The sequence below is a fragment of the Octopus sinensis genome, linkage group LG10, assembly GCF_006345805.1.
Source record: "Octopus sinensis linkage group LG10, ASM634580v1, whole genome shotgun sequence".
Taxonomy (NCBI): domain Eukaryota; kingdom Metazoa; phylum Mollusca; class Cephalopoda; order Octopoda; family Octopodidae; genus Octopus; species Octopus sinensis.
The window spans coordinates 2,034,514-2,048,868 of NC_043006.1; the positions used below are offsets into that span (position 1 = coordinate 2,034,514).

At 37.1% G+C, this 14,355-nt stretch overlaps 1 protein-coding gene across 1 annotated transcript in view; it reads left to right on the top strand.

The window, feature by feature from the left end:
• Nucleotides 1–14,355, top strand: part of LOC115216651 (probable cation-transporting ATPase 13A3) — a 171,944-nt gene that overhangs the window by 83,428 nt on the left and 74,161 nt on the right. The window contains exons 7-10 of the mRNA XM_029786142.2: nucleotides 255–329; nucleotides 4,423–4,492; nucleotides 6,911–7,045; nucleotides 9,492–9,555. Of these exons, the coding sequence (XP_029642002.1) occupies nucleotides 255–329; nucleotides 4,423–4,492; nucleotides 6,911–7,045; nucleotides 9,492–9,555 (344 nt within the window). The remainder of the gene's footprint in view (nucleotides 1–254; nucleotides 330–4,422; nucleotides 4,493–6,910; nucleotides 7,046–9,491; nucleotides 9,556–14,355) is intronic.

Here is a 14,355-nt window from a genome sequence, read left to right on the forward strand (position 1 = left end):
ATCAATTGTAGTGTCCTTTCATAGTAAAACTTACCATTCAGGAACGGTGCACTAGTTATAATTTCCGTCCCTGTAGTGTAATGTATATACACCATTGATAGGCCAGCTTATTGTAATAGTTGTCCCGAGATAATGTCTCTCATGGGCATACTGTATTAAAAGCACAGTTAATGTTGGCGGGAGTTATAGTGTTGTCTAAGAAAACTTTGGATTTTATGTAACATACATCTCTCACTTCTCATTTTATTTCTCAGAGGATTGGAAGAAGATACATCTTTGGTATTCTTCCATGATTGCAAAGGTCTTACATCAGATGAGGTCATTCAACGGTAAGTAAAAATTCCTCCTTTTTTTTTTTACCATTCTTTCAGTTCAGATTTTTTAAAATCCTTCCTTTTTACCATTCTTTCAGTTCAGCATTTTCAAAAATTCTTCCTTTTTTTTTTTTTTAACCATTCTTTCAATTAAGATTTTGCAAGAATGTTCTATTTTTGAAAAACTCCAACTTCATGTCTTGATATTCTGAACTTCTCAAAACTGACGTTTTCTCCCCAAATTCATAATAATCCATCCATCCATCTACTATTCTTGGGACAGTCATGGGATTAGAATCTCCAGGCACCTCTTCCATATGGTCCTGCCAGAAGCAATCCCCATTAGACTTTCCAGCTGGATTCTAAAGCACGACCAACTGAGATTATGGATGTCATCCACCCATCTCGTTCGTGGTCTATCCCTAAGTCTCCTGCCAGTTAGCTCAGCTTGAAAAACCTGTCCTCAGACATTCTAATTCTATGTCTGTAACACAAGGGCTGCGATCTCAATGCAGAGAAGTTCCAGCTCAGTCTGGAGAGGTTCCTGTTCTCCAGGCTACATACTCTGTTGAGTAACATCACCCTGGAGACACTTCAGAGGAACCTCCTTTTCGCTGCTTCTATTCGAAATCAAACTAAATTCTAAGGTAGAAAATTTTGGAGATTTTTTTTTTGTTTTCTTAAATTCGTTTACCTATTTATATATACTCTTGGAGTGGTTGGCATTAGGAAGGGCATCCAGTCATAGAAACCATGCCGAATCAGCCTAGAATGTGGTGCGGCCTCTCAGCTTACCAGCCCTGGTCAAACCATCCAACCCATGCCAGTATGGACAATGGACGTTAAACGATAATGATGGTGAGGATCCATTCTCCATTAAAGATGGAACAAACTTTGGATATTGTTTGGATATCTGGGTATATATTAACTGCCGTTATTGATTTTCGAGCTTCGTTCTTCATTTAAAAATTTGTACAATTTAATGTATTACTCTTTTACTTGTTTCAGTCATTTGACTGTGGCCATGCTGGAGCACCGCCTTTAGTCGAGCAAAGCGACCCCAGGACTTATTCTTTGTTAGCCTTGTACTTATTCTACAGATTCTTTTGCCGAACCGCTAAGTTATGGAGACGTAAACATACCAGCGTCGGTTGTCAAGCGATGTTGCGGGGACAAATACAGACACACAAACACACACATATGCATATATACGACGGGCTTCTTTCAGTTTCCGTCTACCAGATCCACTCACAAGGCTTTGGTTGGCCCGAAGCTATAGTAGAAGACACTTGCCCAAAGTGCCACACAGTGGGACTGAACCCAGAACCATGTGGTTGGTAAGCAAGTTACTTACCACACAGCCACTCCTGGAGGATTTCAGATAATTCAAAACAAAATAAATTTAGAAACTTCATTCTTACCAGCAAGATTTTTATGTTGTTGCCATAAGAATTTAGAAACTTCAGGAAGCCTTCAACATTTTTATCCAAAGGATTTTTTAACCCAATACGTCCATGCTATTCTTTATAGTTTTGTCTGCTTCAAGATTTACCATTCCAGAAAGGAATCTTATTCATATTTCTGTTTCTATATTTAATGTAATTATCCTACCATATTTGGGTGTGTGTTTATACTGTTTTTCTTTTATGTCCTTGGGGCAAATAGCAGAAATCTATTTCTCTAATACAGTTTAAATACATTTTTTCCTTGGGCCAATTTTAAATGGTATTTTTTCAGTATTTTTTTTTTTTATTTAATTATTTAATTACTATTTTCTTTGTTTTTTTGCAGCACATTCAATCAGTCCAGTTTTTTATAATTAAAAAGTTAAAATACATTTGAGACTCAGAATTAGGTAACTATAGAAAACTATGCCATATGCCTGTGGGCATATGGTGTTGTGGTTAAGAGTGTGAGATACTAACTCCAAGATTCCGAGTTCGATTCCAGGCAGTGACCTGAATAATAATAATAATAATATCGAAAAATACCTTAGGAACGAGAACCCAGGTTCGAAATTTCTCCAAGACACCTGATGAAGGCTGGAGGGTATATCAGCCGAAACGTTGTGTTAACAACAAACAAGATGATGACAAATATCTGTCAATTGTAAATAATGTACATAATTCCTCGTCTCTTAAATATAGAACTGTATGAAAATAATTTTAACAGTTGACTTTCCACTCTGCTAAACACTTTACTCAATTTATGTAATTTTTTTAAAAGAATTTTAAAAAATATTATCTCCCTTTATATTCAATGTTAGGTGGGAAATGTTACATCCCTTCGTAAAATCGCTATTTTAAGGACTTCAGCAAAACGTTTTCCTTTTTGCCTTTTTTTTTTTGCAATATATATTTATCTGTTATAGTTTGTCTCTGACTCTAATTAGTGATGGAAATTTAATTTTACTGTTTATCAGGCATGATTATGGTTAAGTGTTCCCTTCACAACCCTTAGTTGTGGGTGAAGAACAAGTGACTTTTGTATTATAGCTTTGGGTGAACCAGTATTATGTGAGTGGGAAAACGATGTATACTTAGGAAAAAATATAAACACATTTGTGAAGGATGTATATCATCATCATCATCATTGTTTAACGTCCGCTTTCCATGTTAGCATGGGTTGGACGATTTGACTGAGGACTGATGAACCAGATGGCTGCACCAGGATCCAATCTGATCTGGCAGTGTTTCTACAGCTGGATGCCCTTCCTAACGCCAACGAATCCGAGAGTGTAGTGGATGCTTTTATGTGCCACCAGCACGAGGGCCAGTCTGGCGGTACTGGCCATGGCTATGCTCAAATGGTGGTTTTTAAGTACCACCTGCACAGGAGTCAGTCCAGTGGCACTAGCAATGACCTCACTCGAATGTTTTGTTCACGTGCTAGTAGGGCGACGCAGGTAACGGTCACGCTCAAATGGTGCCAAACATCTGCTCTGGCAGTGATCCCGCTCGGATGGATCCACAGAGCTCCACTGGCATCGAATTTGGTTCAATCTCGATTTCACCTGCCCCAACAGGTGTTTGCAAGCAGAGTTTAGAGCCCAAAGAAGGAAGGTTGGTGCCAGTCAAATTTGGTTCGATTTCAAATTCAATTTCGATTTTGATTTCACTTACCTCAACAGGTCTTCGCAAGCAGAGTTTTGTGTCCAAAGGAAAGGAACTCATAAGTAGGCTGGCTACACCCCTGGTAAAGGCCACGGGTTATGGTCTCACTTGTCTTGCCGGGTCTTCTCATGCACAGCATATTTCCAAAGGTCTCGGTCACTAGTCATTGCCTCGGTGAGGCCTCATGTTCGGAGGTCATGCTTCACCACCTCATCCCAGGTTTCCTTGGGTCTACCTCTTCCACAAGTTCCCTCAACCACTAGGGTGTGGCACTTTTTCACACAGTTATCCTCATCCATTCTCGCCACATGACCAATTGTCTCTTTTGCACACCACAACTGATGCTTCTTAGGTCCAACTTATCTCTCAAGGTACTTACACTCTGTCGCGTACTTACCAGACAAAATATAAACACATTTGTGAAGGATGTATACTTAAGAAAAAAATATAGCCTTCAATGAAAGATTTAGAGATTGACAAAGGATTTAAGCATCAGTGAAGAATGATAATAATAATAATGAATTTATTGTATGCAATGCTCAGATGTGCAACAACTCACCAGAAAAAGTAGCCAAAAAGTGCATGAACAGTAGATAGAATAATGGACAGGATGTGGACAGTGAATGAGTTGTTTAAGAAAAAAAATTATAAAGATGGGGTTTGGGTCGGAGCCTCAGGTATACTGGTAGAAAATTTCAGGAAGCATGAAGGTTTTGAAGGATGCAGTGTTCTGACAGCTAACAACTGATGCAGGTAGTTTATTCCATGCTTCAGCAATTCTGAGCCTGAGAAAAAATGTTTTCGAAAGTCATCGGTGCTGTGTTGTTTTTTTTATTCTGTAAACATGTCTACGATTGTTAGACATATGGAATTCAAAAACGGTGCCCAATACATATTTACATGGACACAGATGTACACACACACACACACACACACACAAACTTACTTGTACTTACGCATATATGACTTATTCTATTTTTTTCTCTCTCTTTCAGTCGCAATTTGTATGGTGAAAACTCAATTCCTATCCACGTAACACCCATCATCGTTTTATTATTTAAAGAGGTATCTCTCTCTCTCTCTCCACAATGCCAAACTGCAGCTTGCAGGCAAACAAGCAAAGCATGTACATTGAGTTTGTGTGTTTGACCATATTTACAACCCTAGCACTGCTTCTAGTTCCTATTTGGATTTATTCTTGTGTATGTATCACTGGGGCATACCAGCAAATGTTTTTTTCACATTATTTGCTATAGTCATGGACTGGTGAAATATTGATGGCCATCACTTCTGAATGGGATTTAGGGTGAGTTGTCTTGTCTGTCTGTGGCTTTCAGGTGTTTTAAACACTTTCATGGAGTCATCTCCGCTGTGCCATCTCGCAGCCTACCAGCAAACAACCAAGACACTTACTTTGACTATGTGTTTAATAATACAACACTAGCTCTACTTATTTCTCGCATTTGAATATATCCATCTTTCTATCAGTCTGTCTATTTGTCTGTCTGTCTTCCTATGTGTCTATCTACCAACCGTCCTTCCTTCCTTCTTCCCTCCCTCCCTCCCTTTCTTTCTTCCTTCCTTCCTTCCTTTTGTTATCATTAACGATAGTTACAAGTATGTCATATAATGTGTCAGAAAAATTATCAAAAAATCAGCCCTTTTGATACCCACCTGAGACTACTTCTCGTTCTATGATACAAAATGTCTTGTGTGATTTAAACATGATTTATCCCATTAGCATTTAAGCTGGCTATGTCCAGCTCGGATAGTCTACTTGTTTTATGGTCAAACTGTCCAGGTCTGGCCTCTCACACCTACCCTACAACATCATTCTAAAAATAAACTATCACCTCATTGAAATCTCGAAGCTATGAGATAATGCATGATTGATTTATAACAATGTGAATAAATAAGCCTCATTTCTGACTGATTAATCCGAAAGCTTAAAGATTAATGAAGTTCCATGTAATAACCTCGAATAAAAGCTCCAGTTATGTTTTTGATACTCACAACAGGGCAATAAATTGGTCGAGTCATTCGAGCATCAGGTAAAATGCCTTCTATTTTGGCTCAGTGTGTTCCGAGTTCAAATTATGGCATGGTCAGCTTTGCTTTTCATCCTTCTAGGGGGTCGATGAATCAGTAGAGCATTGGACAAGATGCATTATACTACCTGCTGCAGCTTTTTGCCTGCTGAGTTCAAATTGTGCTGTGGTCTACATACGTGGTACACTTAGCCATAAGTTCCAATGCTATCCCTTAGCCCCTGGGTACCCATTGTAGGTTTCATTCTGTTGCAAGCATCATTCAAGCCAGATCTGCAGTTTGAAGATATTTTACTTAGCAAGTCATTCATCACAATTTTGACAAATACAATTTAGCCTGTGCTTTCCTGAGGAGGTGAAATAAAACTGAAACCTGTCTGGAGTCGCCTTCCATCCTTGCCAGAAATAAGGGTTTCGAATTTTGGCACAGGACCAGCAGTTTTTGAGTGTTGGGTGGGGGTTAGTCAATTACATTGACCCCAGTATTTGACTGGTACATATTTTATTGACTCTGACAGGATAAAAGGGCAAAGTCAACCTCAATGGAATTTGAATTCAGAATGTGTAAACAGATGAAATGCTGCTAAACATTTTGTCTGGCATGCTAATAGTTTTGGCAAGTCACTACCTTATCCTTGCCAGAAATACTGACATTAATAACAGCCATTGACTATCATCATTTAAAAAAAAAAACACGTATGGTTTTCCTCTGGCATTAACCGTTTATATGGGCAAGTTAACTGTCTCCTCACAACATGTGATCAGATCAGAATTTTGAATTTGAAATTGAGAGATTGTGAGGAATTTGATAGCTATAGTTTATATATTCAATCTTTTTGTCTAGCACAATGTTCTTACAATTTAGTATAGTACTATTTATTTCCAGATTGTTCTTTATTGCTGTCAGAATTAAATATGTTAATATTAATTTGACATTAATACAACTCTGGTACTTGTCTGCTAGTTTATCACCTTTGGATAGCTGAATGGTAAAGTTGGTCTCAGCGTGATTTGAACCTACAACATAAAGAGCTAGAAGAAATACTCCAAGGCATTTTATCCAATGCTATAAGGATTCTGCCAACTTGCTGCTATTGTTGTGTAGCAAAAAAAAAAAAATGGTTTCAAATTTTGCCTCAAGAGCAGCCATTTTGAAGGAGGGGATGAGTCGATTACACTGACCCCCAGTGTATAACTGGTACTTGTTTTATCGACCCTGGAAAGATGAAAGGCAATGTGGACCTTGGCAGAATTTGAACTCAGATTGGAGTACCACTAAGCATTTTGCCTAGCGTGTTAATGATTCCCCCAGCTCATTGCCTTAATAATAATAATAATAATAATAATAATGATGATAGCAATGGAGTTGTTATTCTTACTGCCGTTGTTTAATGTTCTCACTACAACCTTTCTCTTTTCCTTTCTCTCTTTTTAGATCCTCAGTCCATTCTATGTATTCCAGTTATTCAGCATCATCCTGTGGATGATAGATGAATACGTCTACTACGCCTCCAGTATACTCATCATCTCTGTTGTGTCCATAAGTACTGCCATTTACCAAACAAGAAAAGTAAATTTGCCTTTTTTATTTCCCTTCTTATAATTCTGTCAGATATTAAATAAATGTTTGTAGTCGAGGGGAGCAAAAAGCAGCGATAGATTACGTAAATAAAGACAGCACTGGAAACCTAAAGTGCCTGCACAAACCATCAAGAGAGACAGAAAAATACAGAGTAAAAGAGAAAGCCATAAAGATGAAAGCGTGCATAAGTATATGAGGAGCAGTGTTGGTGAATTTTGGGAGGCAAGAAGTTTTTGAAGGGTGTAGTGTCCTTGACTGCTAACAACCAATGCAAGTAGTTTGTTCCATGTTTTGACCTTTCTGAGCTTGAAAAAAACTTTATAAAATCATGAGCTGTTTTTAGTTAATTGGCTGATTATATGAGCTCACTTTTTTTTTTAAACAGAGGATAATGCTGGTCATTTTCCACATTGTGGGGTTACACAGTTGTTTAGGCAACATTTGAAAAGTAGTGAAAGAGCCCACTACATCTGAGAGTTTGAGAAGTAGATAAGCAATACTATCGAGGCCAGGAGTGGCATAGTCGTGCATATGCTTGAGGTGGCGTTGCAGTATTGGAAGAGTAAATTGAACCGATGTTATGGAATTTGATGCTATTGGAAGTGAAAGGCAAAGGGAGATAAGCAAGTGCACGAGTCTTAAATTCGGACCTTTTATTCACTTCCTCTGTTTTTTTTTTAATGAAAATGAAAAAGGAAAACATTCAATAAATACAGAAGTTAAAGAAGAAATATTTGATAAGTAAACTATTTAGATTTTAGCTTGATCTCGTATCTCTGTAATAGTTTTAATTTTTTTTTTCAGTAAATATTTTATAATATTTTTCTCAAATAAACTGTCTTTTAAAACTGTAATTAAATGACTATTAAGATCACTTTTTTTTTCTTTCTTTTTTTTTCCACATTTTCTCTTAAAATATTTCAGAGTTCGAGTTTGGTGTTCTGAGTTTTTGGTTATTCAAATCTTTCGATATTCTGAGTTTTCAGACTTTTGAAGTTTGGGCTTCTTGCATTCAGCCCTTATCACTCCAAACCACACTCACACATGGTGGATGTCACCTTGTGACTGAGTAAGACCACTTCCCAATCTCAGTAAGACTATGTAAATGTTCCAATGTATGCATATGTTGTGGAGGCACATGGCCTAGTGGTTAGAGTAGCGGACTCGTGCTTGAGGGATCGCGGGTTCGAATCTCAGACCGGGCGATGTGTGTGTTTATGAGCGAAACACCTAAGCTCCAGGCGGCTCCGGCAGAAGGTAATGGCGAACTTCTGCTGACTCTTTCGCCACAACTTTCTCTCACTCCTTCTTCCTGCATCTTGCAGCTCACCTGCGACGGACCGGCATCCTGTTGAAGGAAACTGGGAAAGTGGCCCTTATGAGCCAGGCATGGCTCAAGAAGGAACAAAATATACATATGTTGTACACTGACTCTCTCTGTTGAAGCTTTGTGAGAGGATTTCATTGATAGAAACTGAAAGAAGCCCTCACTTATAAATGCCCTTCTGTATTTTGAGAAGTTCCCACATTCCTGTGGATGAAAGTGGTTCTGGAGAGAGTGACAAAAACATCAGTGGAATGTCTGTTATAATAGGATCTGTGAAGATTAACCTTTAGCACACTGTAGGTGCATCCTGTCACCATATGTGTTTTCTCCCCTGTAGTAACAGAGCAGTGGCAGGAGAAACAATTCTAGAGGGAATGAAGTGTGCTAAAGGTTAATTTTTTACCAATAATTGAATAAACAAAGCAGTTATTCCTAACAATTTTATTACAGTTTGCTTCCCTTATCTAACTTCCTTCACATGAACAAGTAGAAGAGCTGCTTTGGCAGCCTCTTGTCCTGTATGTAGACATGGTGTCCAGGCATTAGTAATATGGTTTCAAATTTTGCCACAAGGGAGCCATATTAGGGGAGGGGATGGGTCGATTACATTGACCCCAGTGTTCAACTGGTACTTGTTTTATTGACCCTGAAAGATTGAAAGGCAAGGTTGACTTCACTGGAATTTGAACTCAGAGTGAAATACCTATTTCTTTACTACCCACAAGGGGCTAAACATAAAGAGGACAAACAAGGACAGACAAACGGATTAAGTCGATTATATCGACCCCAGTGCGTAACTGGTACTTATTTAATCGACCCCGAAAGGATGAAAGGCAAAGTTGACCTCGGCGGAATTTGAACTCAGAACGTAACGGCAGATGAAATACTGCTAAGCATTTCGTCCAGCATGCTAACCACTCTGCCAGCTCACTGCCTTTCAGACATTAGTAACATGCTAGGTGTTTCTAGTTGTGGGGGTTAGCTATCCCTTCCTTGAATGTTCTGGATTAATTAAGGAAGAAGTGAATATCAATTAGCTGAGGTAATTGTTTATTGTAAAACTCTTGTTATTTATTTATTTTTGTTTTTGTTTTTCTTTCTCTACAGATGCAGCGTGCTCTCCGTAACACCATCCATTCTTCTGCTATAGTCACAGTATGCAGAGATAACAGTAAGTTGACCCTCATTCTGTTCACATTGTCTCTTAAATTTGCTGGGTTTCCCCCCCCCCCTCTCTGCATATTCGTCCCCAGCTACTTCCCTTCCCTGAGCAGCTTACCCTCATTCTTACCCCTTTCTTAATCTTCAACACTCAATACTTTTCCCTCCGTCCCACATTCTCTTGCTTCCAGTCCATCCTCTTCTCCAAACCCTGCTTAACTCCTTCGTCCAACCTCAACTGAAATTCTTTTCTTCAACTTTCAATTCCCTCAAATCTTTCCCAGCTTCTTCTTTTTGTTTGTTTGTATTGCTGTTTTGATTTCTGTTGTTGTTTTTGTTTTTTTTTTGGCGGGGAATCAAGATTCTATTTACATCAGTTATTTAAAAAAAAAAAAATCTTAATTTGCCAATAATATTTATTAAATGTTAAATATCTATTTCTAGCTATTAATACATTTAATTTCTATTTTATTTTATTCTTTGCCTTATCTTTTTTTTTCTCCCAAATCTGAAGAATATTTCTTCTGCGTGTTGCTGCGATGATGCATGGTTCTCCAATCACTCATAAAAGCCCTTCTGTATTTTGAGAAGTACCCTCATTCCTGTGGATGAAAGTGGTTCTGGAGAGAGTGACAGAAACTTCAGTGGAATGTCTAATTACAATAGGATCTGTCAAAGTTAATTGTTTACAAACAATTAAATAAACAAAGCAGTTAGTCATAACAATTTTAATCCAATTTCTTCCCCCCCTCTAACTTCCTCCGCCTGAACAAGTTTACGTCTTTGCTACTGTTGTAGTCGCATTTATGTATATCTTATGAACTTGCTACTCTTAAAGTCATATATATGAGTATCATAGAACCAATTTATGATTGTCTTCTATACTTATTACTCTTACAGACACATAGGACTATCTTATATATTTACTACTCATTGGCCATATACGATTGTCATACATTTACTACTCATCAGTCATATAATAGTATCATGTATTTAGTACTCTTACAGTCATACACGGCTGTTCTTTTAAATAGTTACTACTCATCATATAGTCGTATCATATATTAACTACTCTTACCGTCATATAGGAGCGTCATACATTTAGTACTCATCATTCACACAAGAGTATCATATATTTGCTATAGTCAAATATATATGAGTGTCTCATATATTCATTACTCTACTACTCGTACAATCATATTGGGGTTTCATATATATTTACTACAGGGGTATCATATATATATATATATATTGTATAATTCAGAGCAGTTTGATTTCAGATTCCAAATAAAACTGTTTTGAATTGTACAGGTAACTTCCAATAAATGTGTTAAGTGACCTTTCTTTCATTTGTCCACTTATATATATATTTATCATCAGTAGTTCGTAGACCCCCAAAAAGAAACAAACTCTAAAGTATTAGAGCAGTAATATATATTTTTTAGGATGGCAAAGTTATGGCTGCTCATAGAATTATCCTTGGTTTTGCATCACCTGTACTGATAAGCACTTATAGGTGCAAAATTAGTGGTCACTCTATGACTGGGCATAACATTTGACTTGCTAAAATACATATGAGTGTGTGTGTGTGTGTGTGTGTGTGTATGGTAGCTCGAAAGCCGCACACCAGTAAAATAATCCTTTGCCATAACATCTTCATGTTTGTTGATGTTCCTCCTTAATCATACTTTTCCTCATTATTAGGGTGGTGCGTGACTTTTGTGTCACCCTGTATACACACACATCTATATATACTATTCATCAGTCACACAAGCGTATACTTTATATATTTGCTACTCTGACAGACTTATAGGAGTATCCTATATAATTATTACACTTACAGTTATATAGGAGTATGATTTATTTAATTAGCACTCTGAGTGTCATTTAGGAGTATCTTGCAGTTTTTTAGTCTTTCAATTTTAAAAGTATTTCTACTCTTAGTGTTTCACATAATTTTAGCGAGATAATTAGATGTCTTTCAAGCTAGATAATTAATTAGATGTCTTTCAAGTGAGATAATTAATTAGATGTCTTTCAACTTTGAGATACGCAACTTCGTTTATCTTTCCCAAGCCTGTGAAGTGATATGGTCTTTAATCATCATGTGTGTATGTGTGTGTGCATGCATGTATGTGTGTGTGTGTATACACATATACATATATTTCTGTAAATGTATAAAATGTATATCTATATGTGTGTATGCGTTTGTATGTGTGTGTGTATGTATATATATCTATAATGTATGCATAAATGTATCTATCTATTTACTGATCTAACTAGAATACCTATAAACACAGAAAATGTAACCCCCAAAGATTTTTAGAGACCTTGGCTACACGAAATAGTCTGGTAGTGATGGTTTTTATGTTAGGCACGATGCCAAAGAATTACAGGAGGTTACCAGTTGATTAAATCAACTCCCGTATTTAACTGGTACTAACGAAAATAATAACATGAACTAGGAAACAGCCTTGGTATTTTGTGCCAATGTCTGGTGTTATTGGTAAATTTTTTTAAGCATATTATGTAATCTTGCTTTTTTTAGACGTATATCAAAGTTGTTTGTTTCTCTTTACCGTAAAAACTGTCTTCATAAATCTTACTCCTGAGCAACAATCAAGGTTGTTTATTTCTCTGTAAATTATTTCAAGTTATTTTAGTTTAGTTTTTTGGCATGCTTTCTGCTAAATAGTGCAACTTGGCTAATTTAGAGGATTTATTTTTTGAAATCTGCAGCTGTATTTACAACAGGGCAGGGAACGTTGAATCATATCATCACCATTATTGTTTAACGTATGCTCTTCCATACTTGCATTGGAAAGGCAGAATTTCTGTGGTCAGATGCCCTTCTTGTTGATCATCATTTGTACGTTGGACAGAATGCTTGGCAATGTTTCTTCCAGCTCTTTACATTCTGGGTTCAAATTCCGACAAAGTCAACTTCACTTTTCATTGTTTTGAAGTTGATAAAATAAGTACCAGTTAAGCACAGGGGTTGATTTAATTGACTTACCCACTCCAGTAAAATTGCTGGCCTAGTTCCAAAATTTGAAACTGTTATTCTAATTATTATTATCATCATCATCATTATTATTATTATTATTATTATTATTATTATTATTATTATTATTATTATTAGTCCTAGTGGTTAGATTTTTGCACTCATATTTGCCAGCTCAAGGTTTCAATTCCTTGATCAGACGGTGCATTGTGTTCTTGAGCAAAGCGCTTCATCTCGTGTTGCTCTGGAATCACTTAGATACCTGACGCGTGGTACACCTGTTCAGGCAACATTGATTTGATGGAGGGAGTGCGCTAATATACCTCATATACATTTGATTACTATAAACAAACCATTTGTGCAGGTTATTCAGCAAAAGCCAAACACTCATAAATCATATTCAATAGGAGAGTCCATCATTATTATTATTATTATTATTATTGAGTGAGAGAGCAGTGCATGCCATCAAAGTGACACTGGGGTAAAATATACAAAGCCCAGTATACCCGTCAGGACTACCCGTTTGATAAGGGTACACCAGGCACATGCATCACAACCATATGTGCATGACATGGTGATCTCATATCAAGATAAACAGCGCATGACCTTGCAGGTGGGGCCCAGTTAGAATTTTCTTCAGGTCAAGTAGCCCACCCTACTCAAAAGGTCCCTGAATAAAGATTGTTTAAGGATGTTGAACGAAACACCCATGTTTCCAAAGGTGATCTTGGTCAACAATCTGTGGAAAATGAAAGCGAATAATAAATGATCATCGCCATCGTTTTACATTCAATTTCTTCCTTACTATCATAGGTTAGGCAAGTTTTTCTGAAGTAGTGTTTTGTGGCAGGATTCTCTGCCTGTTACCAAACATTTTAGTCGACTTTTACAACATGCAGCCATACAATAGCCATTGTAAAACCAAGACACACATGGTTTTAGATCATATATGTGTGTTTGTGTATTGCTATGTGTATGTTTATATATGTATGTGTGTGTGTGTGTTTATCTGTATACATATATATATATATATTGCCAGCCTCTCCTGGTGCCTGTGCCAGTGGCATGTAAAAAGCACCCACTACACTCACGGAGTGGTTGGCATTAGGAAGGGCATCCAGCTGTAGAGACCCTGCCAGATCAGACTGGGCCTGGTGCAGCCTCCTGGCTTCCCAGACCCCAGTCGAACTGTCCAACCCATGCTAGCATGGAAAACGGTCGTTAAACGATGATGATGATATGTCGGTATATGTATAATATATATACATTACATGCAAATAAGTATATATACATGTCTATTTATCTATATTTGTATATGTGAATATGTATTTATATATATATATATATATATATATATATATATATATATATGTCAGTGCATATTTATATGTATATATTTATTTTATACATATACATATGTGAGTGTGTATAAAGAGGATAGATTGGTAAAGTAACCAAACTTGCTGTCTACAATTCGGTTTCCATTCTTCTCATAAAATGTTGGATAATAACCAATAGCGTGCAATTGTGAATGCAACTGATTGAAATGGGGTTCTTCCGGTTCTCTGGAATTACGTTACTCAACAGGATGTGTAACTTGGCGATGAAGGAAGCTTCTACTTTTCTGCCTTGAGCGGTCACAGCTCTGGTATTCTGTACATGAGATTAGAATGTTCACAGGGAAGAATTGCAAGAGAAATTTTTGAAGCTGAGCCAACCAAGAAGAGACCTCAGGCTTGACTAAGAATGAGATGTTGGGTATACTCTCATGACCCTCTTAGGAATAATGGGTAGAGAAAACATTTG